The 18,683-nt window shown below is 39.4% G+C and overlaps 1 protein-coding gene across 1 annotated transcript in view; it reads left to right on the plus strand.

The window, feature by feature from the left end:
• RPN1 (ribophorin I) overlaps positions 1–18,683 on the plus strand; it is a 45,264-nt gene that overhangs the window by 1,718 nt on the left and 24,863 nt on the right. The window contains exons 2-3 of the mRNA XM_007950639.2: positions 1,587–1,651; positions 12,983–13,289. Coding sequence (XP_007948830.1) covers positions 1,587–1,651; positions 12,983–13,289 — 372 coding nt within the window. The remainder of the gene's footprint in view (positions 1–1,586; positions 1,652–12,982; positions 13,290–18,683) is intronic.

Consider the following 18,683-nt stretch of genomic DNA (forward strand, 5'->3'; position numbering starts at 1 on the left):
CAACAATGAACTAATACTGTATTTGTCCTTCTGTGATTGACTTATTTCACCCAGCATAATGTCCTCCAAGTTCATCCATATTATGAGGCGTTATGCAGACTACATAATTCTTTAGTGCTGCATAGCATTCCAGTATGGTACTTACATACCATAGTTTGGTCATCCACTCTTCTGCTGATGGGCATGTAGGTTGTTTCCATCTTTTTGCTATTGTAAATAGTGCTGTGATGAACATGAGTGTGCATGTATCTGTTCCTATCCTGGCTCTCATCTCTCTAGGATATATACCTAGTAATGGGACTGCTGGGTCAAATGGCATCTCCAATTCCAACTTTCTAAGGAATCGCCATATTGCTTTCCACAGTGATTGTGTCACTTCAAGTTACACAAGTAGTGTATGAGAGTCCCAATGTCTCCACATCCCCAGGTGGTGGTATAATTTTCATACCTTAGGTGAAGAAGCTGTAGTATGGGAGGTAGACATAACCTACATGAAGACTTACTGTGAAGAGTGAGTCAGGTTTCAAATTTAGGTTAGTTTGTTTCAGTCTTTGTGTGTGTTCCTCACTGCACCATTTTGCCTCTTCTGGCCTAGATGGCTGTGAGGTAGGGTTGTGTTGGAGGTTTAAGACCTATAGTCACATCACTAAATTCATTAAAAATCATTTGTTAATTCTGTAGTCTAGAAGATGAATTAATAGGCACGTGTGCTACTTTATACATTCCCTATCCAAGTGGGAAAGAGTCCTGGTCACTCAGTGGTAAAGTGTTCAGGTGCTAACCAAAAGGTCAGTGGTTTGAACTCACCAGCTGTGCTGCAGGAGAAAGATGTGGCAGTTTGCTTCTGTAAAGATTACAGCCTTGGAAACCCTATGGTGGCATTTCTGCTGTTTAATAGGATTACTATGAGTTGGAATGTATTGGACTGCAGCAGGACAGGTTTGGTATCCAAATGGGATACATAGCTAGGTGAGAAAATAAACAAAGAGGGCTTATGTTTTATAACAATCGACTGGGAAAATTTGGTGAGGGTGCTAAACGTTTGTTTCTATGGATTATCTTCAGGCTTACTATGTAGAATTTTAGGAGCTGGTAGAAGGAACCATTGTGAAGATTGACTTGGCTTTCAGTGGTTCCTAGCTTTTTTACAACTAAGGATCCATCTTACTATTTTTTTCCCCTCATTTGGATCCTCTACTTAAAATGTTTTGTCTTTCTAATCTTTTAGGTAATAATAAATACTTTTTATTAAAGCAAACACATATGGCTGAGCAGTGGCAGTTTCTGATAAGCATGAGAATACTAGAGTGCTCCTATGTGGTAAGAAATGTAATCTTTGTGTGTGTTTGATCATGCAAAAAGATGTTACATATTTATAGAGTTTATTATACAGCTTAAAAGTAAGTCATTGACAGTGTTCTTAATCAGATGAAAACAAATTATTATTGAAACCAGAATTCAGTCTTTAAAAAGTACTGGTAGTTTAGATACATTAATGTGGCCATCCTAAGGCAGTTGGCTAATTGTTGACTCAAAATTTAAATGCTAAAACACAAAAAAGAATTATCTGCTTTTTCCTGTTACAGCTGAAGGGAGAAGATGAGGAAGAGAACAATTTGGAAGTACGAGAAACTAAAGTTAAAGGTAAAAGGTAAGTTAACAAACAGAATATATATATGAAATTTAACTTCCCCTAATCTTGCCTCTTGTTACATCAGGGTTGGAATCCTAAGCTAGGAGAGTTTCAGGAAGTACCAGTTAACCAGTTGCTTTTGAGTTGATCTCACTCATGGCCATCCCAAACAGGTAACCTGCAAATGGTTAATATGCTTGGCTACTAACTGAAAGGTCAGGGTTGAGTCCATGCACAGGTTCCTTGGAAGAAAGGCCTGGCAATCTGCTTCTGATAAATCAGCTATTGAAAATCCTGTAGAGTAGAATGCTGTTCTCCTACATAAATGGAGTGGGAATTGACTCAGTGGCAACTGTTTTTTTTTCCACCTTTGGTTTGGTGATGTACTTGCTCTCTTCTCTGCTGTAACCTTGGCATCTAACATAGATCCTGCCACATGTTAGTAACTTATTTTAACCATTTTATTAAGGATATTTTTCACACAACAAAGCTGGAAGAATTGTATAAGGAATCTCTATGTATCTTATCACCCATCTTTCAAGTTATCAGCGTTCTGTATGTATGTATCTGGTGTAGTAAATTGCCTTTATATGATCCTTCTAGCCATGGTCTTAGAATTTCCACAAAATGATTAGTGGGATTTTGCAAATAAAGTACATAGAATCCTTGTGGGGTTTGGACAGTCTACTAATGCAAATATTCATGGAACCCTTGTGGGGGTTGGGACTATGCAAATAAAGTACCTGTGCCCCCCAAGGGGATTGGTTAGTTTTGCCATACTGCTAGGTTTAAAAAGAACCAATCACAAAGGGCTGGGAGTGGAATGCATTCTTTGGACCCAGGGTCCCTGTGCTGAGAACCTTCTAGACCCAGTAGACAGAGCTGTAATATAACATTGGAGAATAGTGTAAGATGGCAAAAAGCAGCGGCAAGCATGGCAGAGTCCAGCAGCAGAGAAATGGCTGTAGCAGAACCAGGCTACTGGTGTGAGGTGACAGAGTGGGCTTCTTGGCCCACATAGCAAAGTGGCTGCACTAGGCTTGCTGACCTGCAGAGCGAGAGAGCCGAGTGCCTTTGGGCAAGAGGCCTCCTGGTGGACATTGGGGGCCTCTGGTCACTTATAGATAGAACTAAAGAGCTTTGTAATACTTGCCTGAGCAGGTCAGAGACCTGGTCTAAGTGGGAACCAAGGCTGAGAGCTGGGCCTGCCTGCCTGTGGGCATGTGGGAGAAGGAGCCAAGACGTTGGAAGCTATTCTGGTTTACAGACTGTCTCCTGTCTCCTGAGTTGTTCTGTTACTTCCAAGGTGATCCTGATCTTAAATTGTAACCTGTTAATTCCCTGATACACCCCATAATCGTGAGTATGGTCTGTGAGTTCTTTGTGGGCATTGCAACAAATTACTGAACCCAGCAGAGAAGTAGAGAGTGCTGTGGGGGAGGGATGGCTGGTGTCAGAATTGGTAAAAGAGATTGGAGAATGGAGGTAATGCCTTGACCTCTACCTTATAGGATTCAGCCTTGGGTTGATGCTGATCTTTATTCTCTTCTGGCCCCCTGAGGTTAGGAAAGGAAGTCTGATGCCATTATTTTACTATGTATCAAGCACACCAATATTAGTTGAACGAATCAATCTCTGATGGAGGTATAAGAGCGATTTTTTAGCTCAGTGGTTCTTAATGGAAGAGGGGAGTGATTTTGTTCCCAAGGGACATTTAATACCATCTGGTGACATTTTTTGGTGGTTACAAATAGAGAGGCACTATTGGCAGTGGGTTGAGGCCAGGAATGCTGCCTGCTTGGCCAGGACATGCCCCTCCCAACAAAGAATTAGCCACCACTATGAGTTGGAGTGGGAGCTCTGGTAGCATAGTGGCTAAGACACTTCCCTGCTAACCAGACGGCTGGCGGTTCAAACCCACCAGCCACTCCTCGGAAGGAAGGTTGGGCAATCCTACTTCCGTAGTGATACTGCCTCGGAAACCCAAGGAGGGGTCCCTATGAGTCGGGGCCGACTCGACGGCACATAACAACAACAGCAACGAGTTGGAGCTGACTCAGTGGCATCTAACAGCAACAACAAAATGTCAGTGATGCCAAGGTTAAGAAATCCTATTTTAGCTTATATTACAGCTTGTCATAGGAAGAAATAAATAGTTTGGTTCTTGATCAGCAAGCAATTGTACCTTAAAACTGTCAGTCCCCATATGATTAAGGAAATGTTAAATTGAGTTTACTTGCTTACAAAAATGTAAAACTAATAATAAAGAATATAACAACAACACTATTATTTTCTTTATGTATATACATAAATAATTTTATGTAAGGGTATAATGGGATCATATACAAATTTTATCTGTGTAAAATTTAATAGCAGCATTAAACAAGTCATTTATCCCCCAATCCTAACATGACAGTTTATGTTTTTGTTCTGGACCATGTCCACTTGCAGATATATTTTACATAGTTTCAAGTATTGTGTAATTATAATCTTTTTTTTCTCATGTTCACAGTGCAGTGAATTACTTAACATGGCCCTTTTAGCCATAGTCCTCCATTTTGTGATGTATTGTAAGTATTGTAAGTCCTATTTTTTATGCCTGTGGTTGTGGTCCCATTTTGGGGTGAGTTTCTGTTATGTTAATAAGGCACGATTAGGGTGGGATGTATCCTGCCTTAGAGGGTGTGACTCAAGTCACCACCCTTAGTTTCCTTGAAGGCATAAATATGAATGCTCTGGCAAAGTTCACTCTTTTGCTCTGGATCCTACATCTGGTTTTTCATCATCTCACCCCCAGTCCTTGGGGCTTGAGACAACAGCCAGTTGTCTGACCTGCTGATTTGGGCTTGAGGAAGGAAAAGCCTGAAGACTGATGCATGGCTCATTGATTGGGACTTGCCAACCACCACAGCCACATGAGCTAGTTCCTTGGCAGTTCATGAGTTCTGTGAGCTGTTATGGCAAAATACGGAACCCTGACAGGATAAGGAGCTCTGGTAGCATAGTGCCTAAGGCACTTGACTGCTAACCAGAAGGCTGGTGGTTCAAACCCACCAGCCACTCCTTGGAAGGAAGGTTGGGCAATCTACTTCCTTAGTGATACTGCCTTGGCATCCCAAGGAAGGGTCGCTATGAGTTGGGGCTGACTCGACGGCACACAACAGCAACAACAGCAACAAGAAGATGGGATAAAGAGCACTGAGAAGAGAAGGAATTGATATTAGAGATGATAGAGTGGTATAGCAGTTTGGAAAAGTTAGACATTTGGGGCATCTTTAACCTCTGCCTCATAAGGACCAGCCTTGTGCTGATTTTTCTAAAAGAAATTATTTGAGCTCATGGATAGCACAAATACTTCCTTCTGTTTCTATGTGGTCTTCATAATTGTCTTTCTGTTGTTGTGTTTAATCTTCCTTGACTTGTTTTGATGTCATGCACTAAAAACATCCTCAGAGGAGCCAAATATTAATGCATGGTGATATTTTGATTTTTCTGTTGCAGCCTTAACCCAAACCCAGTTCACTGTTACTGAGTTGAGTCTGACTCATAGCGACCCCCATTGGGTTTTTAAGGCTGTAAATCTTTATGGAAGTAGATCACCCCATCTTCCTTCTGTGGAAGCTGGTGAGTTTGAACTGCTGACCTTCCAGGTAGCAGCCACATACCTTATCCACTACACCACCAGAGTTCCTTATTGCAGACTTAGAGTGCATGAAATAGGTGTGTCACTGGCTCCAAGTTTGTCAGAGCTGAGAGTTAGCCTTAAGTAGGTTGTTATTAAAATCCCTATCCCCAAAAAACAGACAAACAAAAAATTAATGATATTCTTTGATAATTTTTGTGTTCTGTTGGATCACCTGTCTTTGGAATGGGCAGCTTGGACTTCTTTCAGTACCAGTTGGTTCTTGATCATATGGTACTTCCTGAAATGGCTGAACATTGACCAGTTCTTTTTGGTACAGTGATTCTGTATTCATTTCATCATCTTTTGATGCTTCTTGCATCATTCACTTATTTTGCCCATATTATTCTTCAGTTTTGCAGCTTGAGGATTGAAATTTTTCTTTAGCTCTTTCAGCTTGAGAAATGCCAGGCGTTTTGCTTTTCTAACTACAGGTCTTGGTACATTTTATTATAATATTTACTTTGTCTTGCTATTGTTGTGTTTAATCTTCCTTGACTTGTTTTGATTTCATGCACTAAAAACATCCTCAGAGGAGCCAAATATTAATGCATGGTGATATCTTGATTTTTCTGTTGCAGCCTTAATCCAAACCAAACTCACTGTTATCGAGTTGAGTCTGACTCATAGCGACCCCCCATTAGGTTTCTAAGGCTGTAAATCTTTATGGAAGCAGATCACCCCATCTTCCTTCCATGGAGTAGAATGCTTCTCTCTGTTCAAGATCAAGTTCCAGAGTCCCTTTTGACGTCCATTTTGATCTCTTCTTTCCTGTCTTTTTAATCACGCTTTGCTTTCTTCATGTATGATGTTCTTGATGTCATCCCACAACTTGTCTGGTCTTTGGTCATTGGTGTTCAATGCATCACCTCTGTTCTTCAGATGGTCTCTAAATTCAGGTGGAGGTCTCAAGGTCATAGTTTAGCTCTTGTGGACTTGTTTTAATTTTTTTCAGCTTCAACTTCAGCTTGCATAAGAACAATTGATGGTCTATTCCATAGTCAGCCCCTTGCCTTGTTCTGATTGATGATATTGAGCTTCTTTATTATCTCTTTCCACAGGATGTAGTTGATTAGATTCCTGTGTATTCTGTCTGGTGGGGTACATGTATATAATTGCTGTTTATGTTGTTGAAAAAGAGATATTTGCAATGAATAAGTCATTGGTCTTACAAATTCTATTATGTGATCTCCAGTGTCGTTTCTGTCACCAAAGCTATATTTTCCAACTGCTGATGCAGCTTTATTTCTTCATCTTTAACTTTTGTGGTTAGTATGTAAATTTGAATAATAGTATTAACTAGTCTTCCTTGTGAGCATGTGGATATTATCCTGTGGCTGATAGCATTGTATTTGAGGATAGATCTTGAAATGTTCTTTTTGATGATGAATGGTGACACTATGTCTCCTCAATTTTCAACAAATGAATACAATGCTGGAAGCACTCACTTGTTTATTATGTGAGGAAATTTGGAATGGAAGACAGCTACCTGGCCAACCAACTGGAAGAGATCCATATTTATGCCCATTCGAAAAAAAGGTGATCTAACAGAATGCAGAAGTTATTTAACAGTTATCATTAACATCACATGCAAGTAAAATTATGCTGAAAATAATTAAAACACAGTTGCAGCAGTACATTGACAGGGAACTTATAGAAATTCAAGCTGGATTCAGAAGAGGATGTGGAATGAGGCATATCATTGCTGATGTCAGAAGGACTTTGGCTCAAAGCAAAGAATATCAGAAAGATGTTTACCTGTGTTTTATTGACTATGCAAAGAGAGTTGACTGTGGATCATAACAAATTACGGATAACACTGAGAAGAATAGGAATTCCAGAATACTTAATTGTGCTCATGAGGAGCTTGTACATAAACCAAGAGGGAGTTGTTCAAACAAGGGGATACTGCATGGTTTAAAGTTAGGAAAAGTGTGCATCAGGGCTATATCTGTTCACCATACTTAGTCTGTATGCTGAGCAAATCATCTGAGATGCTAGACTGTGAAGAGGAGTGTGGCATCAGGATTGGAGGAAGATTTATCAACAATCTATGATATGCAAATAACACAACCTTGCTTGCTGAAAGTGAAGAAGACTTGAAGCACTTACTGATGAATATCAAAGACCACAGTTTTCAGTATGGATTACACCTCAACATAAAACAAAAATCCTTACAATTGGACCAGTAAGCAATATCATGGTGAATGGAGGAAATATGGAAGTTGTCAGGGCTTTAATTTTACATGGTTCTACAATCAACACCCATGGAAGCAGCAGTCAAGAAATTAGATGTTGTATTGCACTGGGCAAATCTGTTGCAAAAGACCTTTTTAAACTGTTAAGAAGTAGAGATGTCACTTTGAAGACTAAGGTGCGTCTAACCCAAGCCATAGTGTTTACCACAAACTCACTGCCATCAAGTTAAATCCAACTCATAGCAACCCTTCATTGGGTTTCCAAGGTGGTATCTCTACGGAAGTAGATTGCCCAGCCTTCCTTCTGAAGAGTAGCTGGTAGGTTTGAACTGCCAGCCTTCTGGTTAGCAGTCACATGCCTTAGGCGCTGCACCACCAGAGCTCCCATGGTGTTTACAGTCATCAAGTCATCTCATAAGCATGTGAAAGCTGGGCAGTGAATAAGAAATACTGAAGAAGAATTGATGTATTTGAATTGTGATGTTGATGAAGAATATTGAATATAACATGGACTGCTAGAAGAATGAACAAATCTGTCTTGGAGTAAGTACAACCAGACAGCCAGAATGCTCCTTAAAAGTGAGGATGGTGAGACTTCATCTCCTGTACTTTAAACATGTTACCAGGAAGGACCATTCCCTGGAGAAGGACATCATGAATGGTAAAGTGAAAAAGAGGAAGATCCTCAATGAGATGGATTGATCCAGTGGCTGTGACAGTGGGCTCAAGCATAGCATGGTTGTGAGGATGGCACAAGACCAGGCATTGTTTCATTCTGTTGTTGTACATGAAGTCACTCTGAATTGAAACCAACTCATCAGCACCTAACAACAACAGCAGCAACAGCAAAAACAAACTCAGAAACTCCCACTGCTTTGTAAATATTTAAAAAGAGTCCTTTCCCTTAGTGAGGACCCTTGTCTGCATTTACTGGCTCTGGTTGTTGGCCTGCAGCACATCCCTTGGACAGGCAGGATAGCTTAGTTATCTTTACTGCTTGGGTTCAAATGTTGTCTCTGTTGCTGCTTCCTAGCTATGTGTCCTTGAGAAATTATTTATCACCTCTGTTCCCCAGTTTCCTCTTCAGTAAGATAAGAGTACCTATATCATATTATGATTAAGATTCAGTAAGTTAATGTTAGAACGATACTTGCTATGTAGTAAATGCCTAGTAACTTTTGACAAAGAGGGTTAATGAATGAGAAGCACCGTTGAAGTTGAAGGAGAGAGAATGACTTGTGTAAAGATTTGGAAGTTTAACATTTTGTGGTGTTTAGTTACTTGGACCTTCAGAGTGGCTGGAGCTCAGAGGAGGTGGTGGATGGTGTTAGGAAAGTTGAGATCAGTTTGGAGAGTGCCTGGTGTGCCATTCTTAGGGGTATATACTTTATTCTGTAGTTACTGGGAGCATTTAAATTTTTTTTTTTTTTTTTGTTAACAGTGTACTATTGTATTTTTGTTTTTTTTAACCATCCAAAAGAAAAATGATGAGCATATCAAAGGTTGCAGAAAAGTATCTGACAAAATCAGTATATACTCATGATCTAAAAAAAAAAAAAAACCTCTCAGAAAGCTAGGAACCTAATTTGATAAAGGGCATTTATAAAAATACCCAGAGTTGACCTTGTACTTAATGGTAATAGACTAAATACTTTCCCTCTAATACAAAGGATATCCTCTCTCATTACTCCTGTTTGATAACACATTGAAAGTTCTAGTCAGTGCTTTAAAGCACAATAAATAAATAAATAAATACTATTTTATACTATTTTACTTTTGGCTATGAGTGTACACATTACGTGGAGCTCTGGTGGCACAGTGCCTAAGACATTTGACTGTTAATCAGAAGGCTAGTGGTTCATCCACTCCCTGGAAGGAAGATTGGGCAGTCTACATCCGTAGAGATAACTGCCTTGGAAACCCGAGGAGGGGTCGCTATTAGTCAGATTCAACTCGACAGCAGTCGAGTTTCGGTTTTGGTTATACACGTTATATAAAAAAACCAAACTGCCGTTGGGTCGGAACAGACTCAGGCGACTCCTCCCTGGATTTCCGAGGTGGTATCACTATGGAAGTAGATTTGCCTCATCTTCCTTCCGAGGAGTGGCTGGTGGGTTTGAACCACCAGCCTTCTGATGAGCAGTCAAATGCCTTAGGCACTATGCCACTAGAGCTCCCATATACATGATACAGATTTACCTTTATTATTTCTCTCTTTCTGCCGGGGTAACTGACATGTTCTCAGAAGATGGATTCTCAGCAGATCTGTTTGAGAAAATGAATGAGTTTTTTTTACTTAACAAAACCAAATCCTTCATAAAATGTTCTCCCTTCAGGTTCTGCAGAGGAAGAACTATAGAAAAAAATCTTTCTGGTCATTAGGCAGAAGTTGTAACAGTGGCATGGGGTGTTGTCATACCTCCTTGTCTAACTTCAGGGAGAGGAGAAAAATTACGATCAACATTAGCCTAAGGCTTATTCCTATGAATTGGTTGTAAGACATGCCTCCTCTCTCCAACCTTTTCACCAATTCTGACACCAGCCATTTCTCCCATGGCACTCTGTACTTCTCTGCTGGGTTTATTTGTTACAGTAGCCACACAGAACTCACAGATTATACTCACAGTTTTGGTGTTTATTATGTAAGTAACAAACAATTCAAGATCAGGAACGACACAGGATATAGTTCTGATCAGGATAGCTTTTCACCTGTGCTCACAAGCAGGCTCTTTGGCTCCTGGACCTGTCCTCTGCCCTGCTCAGTCAAGTGTTGAAAAGCTCTTTAACTCTGCACATAAGTGCTCAGAGACCCCCTACTCCATCAGGAAGCCTCCTGCTTGAAGGTACTTATCTTTTACTCCATGTGTCAGAATGCTTGCTGTATCCACTTTGCTCTACGGGCCAGGAAGCCTACTACACCATCTCACACTGGTCTCCTGATTCTGGTGCTGCTGTTTCTCCGCTGCTGTTTCTCACTATCTTGTGCTGTCTCTTGTGTTACATTTTTTTCTCTTTCTCCTGGGCCTAACAGATTCTCAGCACGGGAATTCTGGGTCCAAAGGATGCACTTTACTCCTTGATCTTTCTTGATAGTAGTGAGTTTCCTTCCTGTTCTGGGATTGGCTGTTTTAAGTGAAATGGGGTAGCAAAACTGACCAGGCCCCTCAGTAGTATTCTGTACACTTTATTTATGTGGTCTCACCCTTGCAAGAATTCCCTGCACCTTATTTGCATTATTAGCAGGCTGTCCAATTTCTTTGATGGGCCACAAACACCTGTTTTTATAGTAGTCCCACCCAATCATGTATAAAAGTCACAAAGACTGTGGCTATAAGGACTGTATTAAGTAATTCAGTGTATGAAGCACCAGTATAATCCGTTCTGTGTTGTCTGTCCTGCATCTTGTGAATTGGAAACCTTCATTAGCTGGCAAGTCAGCATTTCAATAAGAATTGATGTCTACAATAACCATGGAGGTCTGAAAGGTTCTGAAGTATCTTCTGAATCATCAAAGCAAGATTCATTGTGTTGGGAGCATTTAAAAACTTCTAAAATTGACCAGGGCCTCCCATAATTACTGAGGAGCAAATGGCCTAGCAGATAACTCTAGGTGGAAAATAGATAGGTGGGGAGCTGCAACACCATGGATACTGGCAGGGGAAATGGCAGTAAAACCATGAGGGGTTCGGCTGGCTTTTTTTGAGCAAGTGGAGCAGGCTATTCAAACATGAATTTGGCTGGTGTTCCCTTAACTGGTACAAACCCTCTGTTTCCTTACTTAAATATGAATTCTTGATACCTTGTGCAGGATATGGATGCACTTATTTTACTAACTGGAGTTAATAAAACCCACATCAGATTTGAACTGGCCTTCTTTGCCATAGAAGGATGATACATGACAGGGACTGCATTTGGAGCATTGAATGGTCTGTGGCTAAGATGGAAGGAAACCCAAAACATGACCTGGTCCAAACGAAGAAATGTAGAGATTTTGAATATGGTGATCAGGCAAGGGGAATTTTGGGCTAATACTTTAGGTAATCTGGCTTTGTGTTCTAGTGCATTTGATATTGCTGTTGAGAAAATGCAGAAAATGACCTCAGCAACATAGCAGCTGTAGCTGTGAGAGGCATGTTGTATAAATTTACAAGTGATCTTTGGGGGATAGTAGGAGGTGATCTATCAGAGTAACACTTCCCAACCTTCATACACTGTATAATAAGTAGGAGCACATGAAAACCTCCATGAGTTATCACTCTGAAGATTTTGCCAACTTGTGAATGGAGGACACTTCAGTAGTCATTTAAACCAATTTACAAGTTAGTCTGAAGTTACTTTGTCTTGAACCTACAGTTAGTGTAAAAAGTTGGAGATTCTGTTTCACAGTGATAAAGATCATTGATGGTTGTCTGTACTGATAGTTCTAGCCATTAGTGAGTTGAAGCCATATTCTTTTGAAGCTCACTCCTTTGGAGACATTGTACATATTATCCCTGGAACTGGAAAACCACTTACTCTCGGAATTCAGGTTGTTTATTGTCAGTACTGTATCAAATTAGTTGATTTAAAGATCCTAAACTGTAATGTCCTCCTGTATTCCCAATAAAGGGTGAAAATAGAACCAGAGTCGTCAATCTAGGGGGAGGGGGAGAGCTTTTTAAATTAAGATGGGAGTGACAACATCAGGTTGTGTTGATGAATGACTTGGCAACAATAGTAAGGAGGTTGAGCTGGAGGGGGATAGGGATTAGTAGATTAATTAGGAATATTTGTAATCTAGACGAGGGCTGTGGTTTAAACTGAGAAGGAGACAGTGGAAAGCAAGGAAGGGACGAATTTGAGAAGTATTTCTAAGATAGGAATGACCAGATGGTAGGGATGGGAGAAGTTTCTTACTTTTTAGTTGATACCCTGTGAATTTTAGCAGTTTTCTTTAAAATGGGAGTAGCTTTCTTTTTTCTTGTTAAGAGTGTGATATAAGCTCATTTTAAAATGAACTGGGGAAAAAACAACAAAATTAAGCTTTTCCTTCTAACTTGAGATAATATCTAACATTTTGTTGAGCATTCTTTAAAATATTTCTCTTCATATTTACTTGTGTATATATATATATATTTTAAAATGGAATCATACTGTGTCATTTGTAAACGGATTTCAGTTATTTATATTGTACGTAGATCTTTCCTTGTTAATAAATGTAGATCTAAGCATCTTTTTAGTGGCTGCCAGTATTCCATTGTGTCACTCTACTAGACTTTTTTTAAGATTGTTACATTCTTTCACTATTATAAACAACCCTGAGATGAACATGCAGACATTTGCCTTAAAAGACATAAATAATAGATTATATTGGTCTCTTACAGGTAATTGCTTTTGTCTTGGGTGCAGAATTTTGCTGTTATTTTGAGCTGCCAGCTCTATTTTCAATTTCCTTAATTTCTTAATTCTCTTGCACTGTTTTTTTTCCAGTGGAAGATTCTTCATGGTCAGGCTTCCATTTGCTCTTGATCCTGGGGCCAAGATTTCAATCATCGTGGAAACAGTTTACACCCATGTCCTTCAGCCATATCCAACACAGATCACCCAGTCAGAAAAACAGTTTGTGGTGTTTGAGGGGAACCATTATTTCTACTCTCCCTATCCAACGAAGACACAAACCATGCGTGTGAAGCTAGCCTCCCGAAATGTGGAGAGCTACACCAAACTGGGAAATCCCACGCGCTCAGAGGACCTCCTGGATTATGGGCCTTTCAGAGACATCCCTCCCTATAGTCAGGTAGGCTTGTGCAGAGTCCATCCATACCTGTCTGCTTCAGAGAATGTCTGGTACTTGATAGGCTTGGGCAGTGTGTTGTGGTGGAAATCTGAACTCATTTTTTAAATCATCCCTAAAGTTTTTAACATCTGATAGTAATTTCCTGCTGTGAAATGACTCAAAAGGATTTACATTTCTCGTGTCAGGAGTGCAGAGGGAGGTTGAGGAGGTTAATAAGGAAGACTTTTTGAAGGATTTTGGAAGTTGTTAGACAAGGAAGCAAGGCATTCTTTGCAGAGGCAATATGAGGGACCAAGGGGCTAGAGACAGGAAAACCTGGATGTGTTGTCTGGTATGCTGGAGAGGTAGGTGCTGGGGGTAGTAGACCTGGCTGAGCTGATGAGGGCCTTGAAAGCTATGTCTGCGAGTTGGAACTTAAAATGTAGTAAGGCTTAAGATTTTATTTATTAGGAAAAATTTTTCAGATATGCAAAAGTAGAATTGTATAATAAACTTGTAAATAAACACATCACTTAGATTCAGAGATTGTTGAGATATTACCACATTAGCTTCACATATGCCCTTTTTCCTTTTTCTTTGCTGGAGTTTTTAAAGCAAATCTCAGAAATAGGTCATTTCACCATAGGTGCTTCAGTATCATCTCTAAGAAATGTGGAGATTTAAGAATTTAGAATTTATTTGCTTCTCAGTCTGTGTTTAGGTTACGTGTCTTCAAGGATGTGCAGTGAAAATACCTTGTTCTAGTGTCACTTGAAACAATTGTTTCACTTTTTTCTCAAATGTCAGTTTGATATGTAATTAAGGTCATCCATTTTGGGTTGTTTTAAAATTTTACGAATTGTTTTTTTCTAAATTTTATTTATTGTTGTTGAATATATACACAGCAAAACATGCACCAGTTCATCCCTTTCTACATGTATAATTTAGTGACATTGATTATTTTCTTTGAGTTGTTTAACCATGCTTACCTTCCTTTTCTGAGTTATCCCTTTCTCATGAACATAAACTCAATGCCTCCTAGGGTTCTTAAGGAATCTTTCAAGTTGCTGTTGTCAGTTTGATCCCATATTCCGCCCCATTGCCATCTAGTTGATTCAGACTCACAGTGACCCTATAGGACAGATTAGAACTGTCTCAAAAGGGTTTCCAAGGCTATATAAATCTTTATAGAAGCAGATTGCCACATTTTTCTCCTAAAGAGTAGTTGATAGATTCAAACCACTGACCTTTCAGTTAACAGCAGAGCACTTAATCACTGTGCCACCAGGGCGCCTCTGATCCTATATAGATAGTTCTTGTTGTTGTTGTTTGGTGCCAGTGAGTTGGCACTGACTCATAGCAACCCTGTATACAACAGAATGAAACACTGTGTAGTCCTGCACCAGCCTTACAATCCTTGCTATGCTTGAGCCCATCATTCCAGCTGTTATGTCAGTCCATCTCATTAAGAGTCTTCCGTTTTCCACTGACACTCTACTCTACCGAGCATGATATCCTTCTCCAGAGAATGATCCCTTCTGACCACATGAGCAAAGTAAGTGAGACGAAGTTTCACCATTCTTGCTTCTAAGGAGCATTCTGGCTGTGTTTCTTCCACGACAGATTTGTTCGTTCATTTTGGCATAGTATTTTCACTGTTCCTCACCAACACCACAATTCGAAGGCATCAATTCTTTTACAGTCTTCCTTATTCATTGTCCAGCTTTCACATGCATGTGAGGTGATTGAAAATAACATAGCTTGGATTAGGCATATCTTAGTCTTCAAAGTGACATCTTTGTTCTGTAGTGCTTTAAAAAGATCTTTTGCAGCAGATTTGCCCAGTGCAATACATTGTCTGATTTCTTGACCATTGCTTCCTTGGGGGTTGATTATGGAGCCAAGTAAAACGAAATCTTTGACAACTTCTATCTTTTCTCCATTTGTTGTGATGTTGCTTAATTGGTGCAGTTGTGAGGATTTTTGTTTTCTTTATATTGAGGTGTAATCCATACTGAAGACTTCTTTGATCTTCATCAGTAAGTGCTTCAAATCTTCACTTTCAGCAAGCAAGTTTGTATTATTTACATATTGCAGGTTGTCAGTGTTCTTTGTATAGTCCTGCTTCTCAGATTATTTGCTCAGCATACAGATTGAATAAGTATGGTAAAGGGATACAACCCTGATACACATCCTGATATTAAACCATGCAGTAGCCCCTTATTCTTTTTTGACTGACAGCCTCCTAATCTATGTACAGGTTTCTCATGAGCACAATGAAGTGTTCTGGAATTCCCATTCTTTGTAATGTGTTATCCATAATTTGTTATGATCCACACAGTCAAATGCTTTTGCTTAGTCAATATAACATAGATAAACATCTTTCTAGTATTCTTTGCTTTTAGCCAAGATCCATATGGCATCAGCAGGGATAGCCCTTGTTCCATGTCCTTTTCTGAATCTGGCTTGAATTTCTAGAAGTTCCCTCTCAATATATTGCTGCAGCCAGTTTTGAATTATGTTCAACAAAATTTTACTTGCATATGATATTAATGATATTGTTTGATAATTTCCACATTCTGTTGTATCATCTTTCTTTGGAATGGGCACGAATATGGATCTCTTCCAGTCTGTTTGCCAGGTAGCTGTCTTCCAGATTTCTTGGCATTAATGAGAAAGGGCCTCCAGCACTACATCTTTTGAAACATCTGAGTGGGTATTATGTCAAGTTCTGGAGCCTTGTTTTTTGCCAATTCCGTTAGTTCTGCTTGGACTTCTTCTTCAGTAACACTGGTTCTTGATCATACGCTACCTCCTGAAAGGATTCCATGTCAACCAATTATTTTTGGTACAGTGACTCTGTGTATTCCTTCAATCTTTCGATGATTCTACATCATTCAATATTTGCCCATAGAATCCTTCAGTATTGTAATATGAGGCTTGAGTTTTTTCTTCAGTGCTTTTAGTTTGAGAAATGGTGAGTGTGTTCTTCTCATTTGGTTTTTTAACTCCAGATCTTTGCACATTTCATTATAATACTTTGTCTTCTCGAGCTGCCCTTTGACATCTTCTGTTCAGCTCTTTCATTTCATCATTTCTTCTATTTGCTTTAGCTACTCTCTGTTAAAACATAAGTTTCAGAGTCTTTTCTGACATCCATTTTGTTTTTTCTTCCTTTCCTGTCTTTTTAATCACCTTTTGCTTTCGTCATGAATGATGTTCTTGATGCCATCCTACAACTCATCTGGTCTTCAGTCATTGTTGTTTAGTGTGTTAAATCTTTTCTTCAGATGATTTCTAAATTCAGGTGGGATACAATCAAGGTCATATCTTGGCTCCCATGGACTTGTTTTAATTGTCTTCAGTTTCAACTTGAACTTACATATGAGCAATTGACTGTTGTTCCACAGTCAACTCCTGGCCTTGTTTTGACTGATGATATTGAGCTACTCCATTGCCCCTTTCCACAGATGTAGTTGATTTGATTCCTGTGTATTCCATCCAGGTCCATGTGTATAGTCACTGGTTATGTTGTTGAAAAATATATTTGTAATGAATAAGTTGCTGGACTTGCAAAATTCTGTTATGCACGCTCTAGTGTCATTTCTGTCACCAAGGCCATATTTTCCAAGTACTGATGTTTCTCCTTTGTTTCCAGTTTTCACATTCCAATCACTAGTAATTAACAGTACATCTTGATTGTCAATTTCAGACTGCAGAAGTTGGTAAAAATCTTAAGTTTCTTCATCTTTGGCTTTAGTGGTTGGTGCATAAATTTGAATAATAGCAATAAACTGTTCTTCTTTGTAGGTGTTTGGATATTATCCTATCACTGACAGCATTGTACTACAGGATAGATCTTGAAATGTTCTTTTTGGTAATGAATGTGATGCCATTCCTGTTTAATTTTTTCTTGGTATAGTAGACCCTATGATCATCTGATTCAAAATGGCCAAAACTAGTCCATTTCAGTTCAGTAGTGCCTAGATATTGGTGTTTATGCATTCCGTTTCATTTTTTATAACTTCAAATTTTCCTGGATTCATATTTCATACATTCTATGTTCCAATTATTAACGAATGTATGCAGCTGTCCCTTCTCATTTTGAGTTGTGCCCCATGGGCAAAGAATGTCCAGAAAGCTTTACTCCATCCACGTCATTAAGGTCAACTCTGCTTTGAGGAGGCAGTTCTTCCCCAATCATAGTTTGAGTGCTTTTCAACCTGAGGGGCTCATCTTCTGGCACTATATCAGACAGTGTTTCAATTGCTATTCATAAGGTTTTCAATGGTCAGGTTTTTCAGAAGTGATTGGTCCTGTCCTTCCCAGTCTATCTTAGTCTAGAAGCTCTGTTGAAACCTGTCCACCATGGGTGACCCTGTGAGTGTTTAAAATCTCAATACCATAGCTTCTAGCCTCATAGCAATGTGCAAACGGCCACAGTTTGACAGATTGACAGACAAGTAGTGGCTGTTTTCCTTAGTAACCTTTTTTTTTTTTTAATTGTGATTTGGGTGAAAATTTACAGAGCAAATTCACTTTCCGTACAGCAGTTCACATACACTTTGTCTCATGACATTGACAACAATTTACAACAATGCAACAGCTCCCCTCCCACTTCTTCCCTATAGTTATCTCTTCTCTGTGTCCATCCCTCCATGCACTCCTTAGTAACCTTTTTATTAGTTTTTGATTTATTCTTCTTGTGTTTATTTTTCTAAGTATATGCACATTTGTAGTAAATACATTGATATGCCCCTAGTTTTCTAAAAGCTCCTTAGGTATATTGTTCCACTGTGGGTTTAGTTGAATCACTCATGGGACTTAGAGGGTACAAATTGCATCAAGTGATAGTGTCAGAGGGTGACACCAAAATGACTGTAAAATTTTTGTGCAGTGTTTCAGCAGAAATTTATTATTTTTTATAAAAATATCCCTCTAGTTATATCAACAAAAACACTTTTCATAAACCCAGCTCACATACACCTACGTATACCTTACATATACCTCCAAGGCTAACACTCTATGTTAACTTATTTATTTTAATTTTTTTTTTTTTTTAATTGTGATTTGGGTGAAAATTTACAGAGCAAATTCACTTTCCATAGAGCAGTTCACATATACTTTGTCGCATGACATTGACCACAATTTACCACAATGCAACAGCTCCCCTCCTACTTCCTCCTGATAGTTACCTCTTCCCTGTGTCGATCCCACCATGCCCTCCTGCCCCCTGAGCTGTCTCCTGGTGCATAAGCAGCCCATCTTTCTCCCATAATTGTTCTCTCCAAGGAGTGTATCTACCTCAGGTAAATGTTCAACTCATATGCCTGTCTTTTGCTTGGCTGGAAGCCACAGGTGTGGGTTCAATTCCAGACCTGGCAGGCAGCTAGGGGCCATAGTCTCAGTGGTTCC

The sequence above is a fragment of the Orycteropus afer genome, unplaced genomic scaffold (genome assembly GCF_000298275.1).
Source record: "Orycteropus afer afer isolate SDZICR_OR568_19922 unplaced genomic scaffold, OryAfe1.0 scaffold00283, whole genome shotgun sequence".
Lineage (NCBI taxonomy): Eukaryota > Metazoa > Chordata > Mammalia > Tubulidentata > Orycteropodidae > Orycteropus > Orycteropus afer.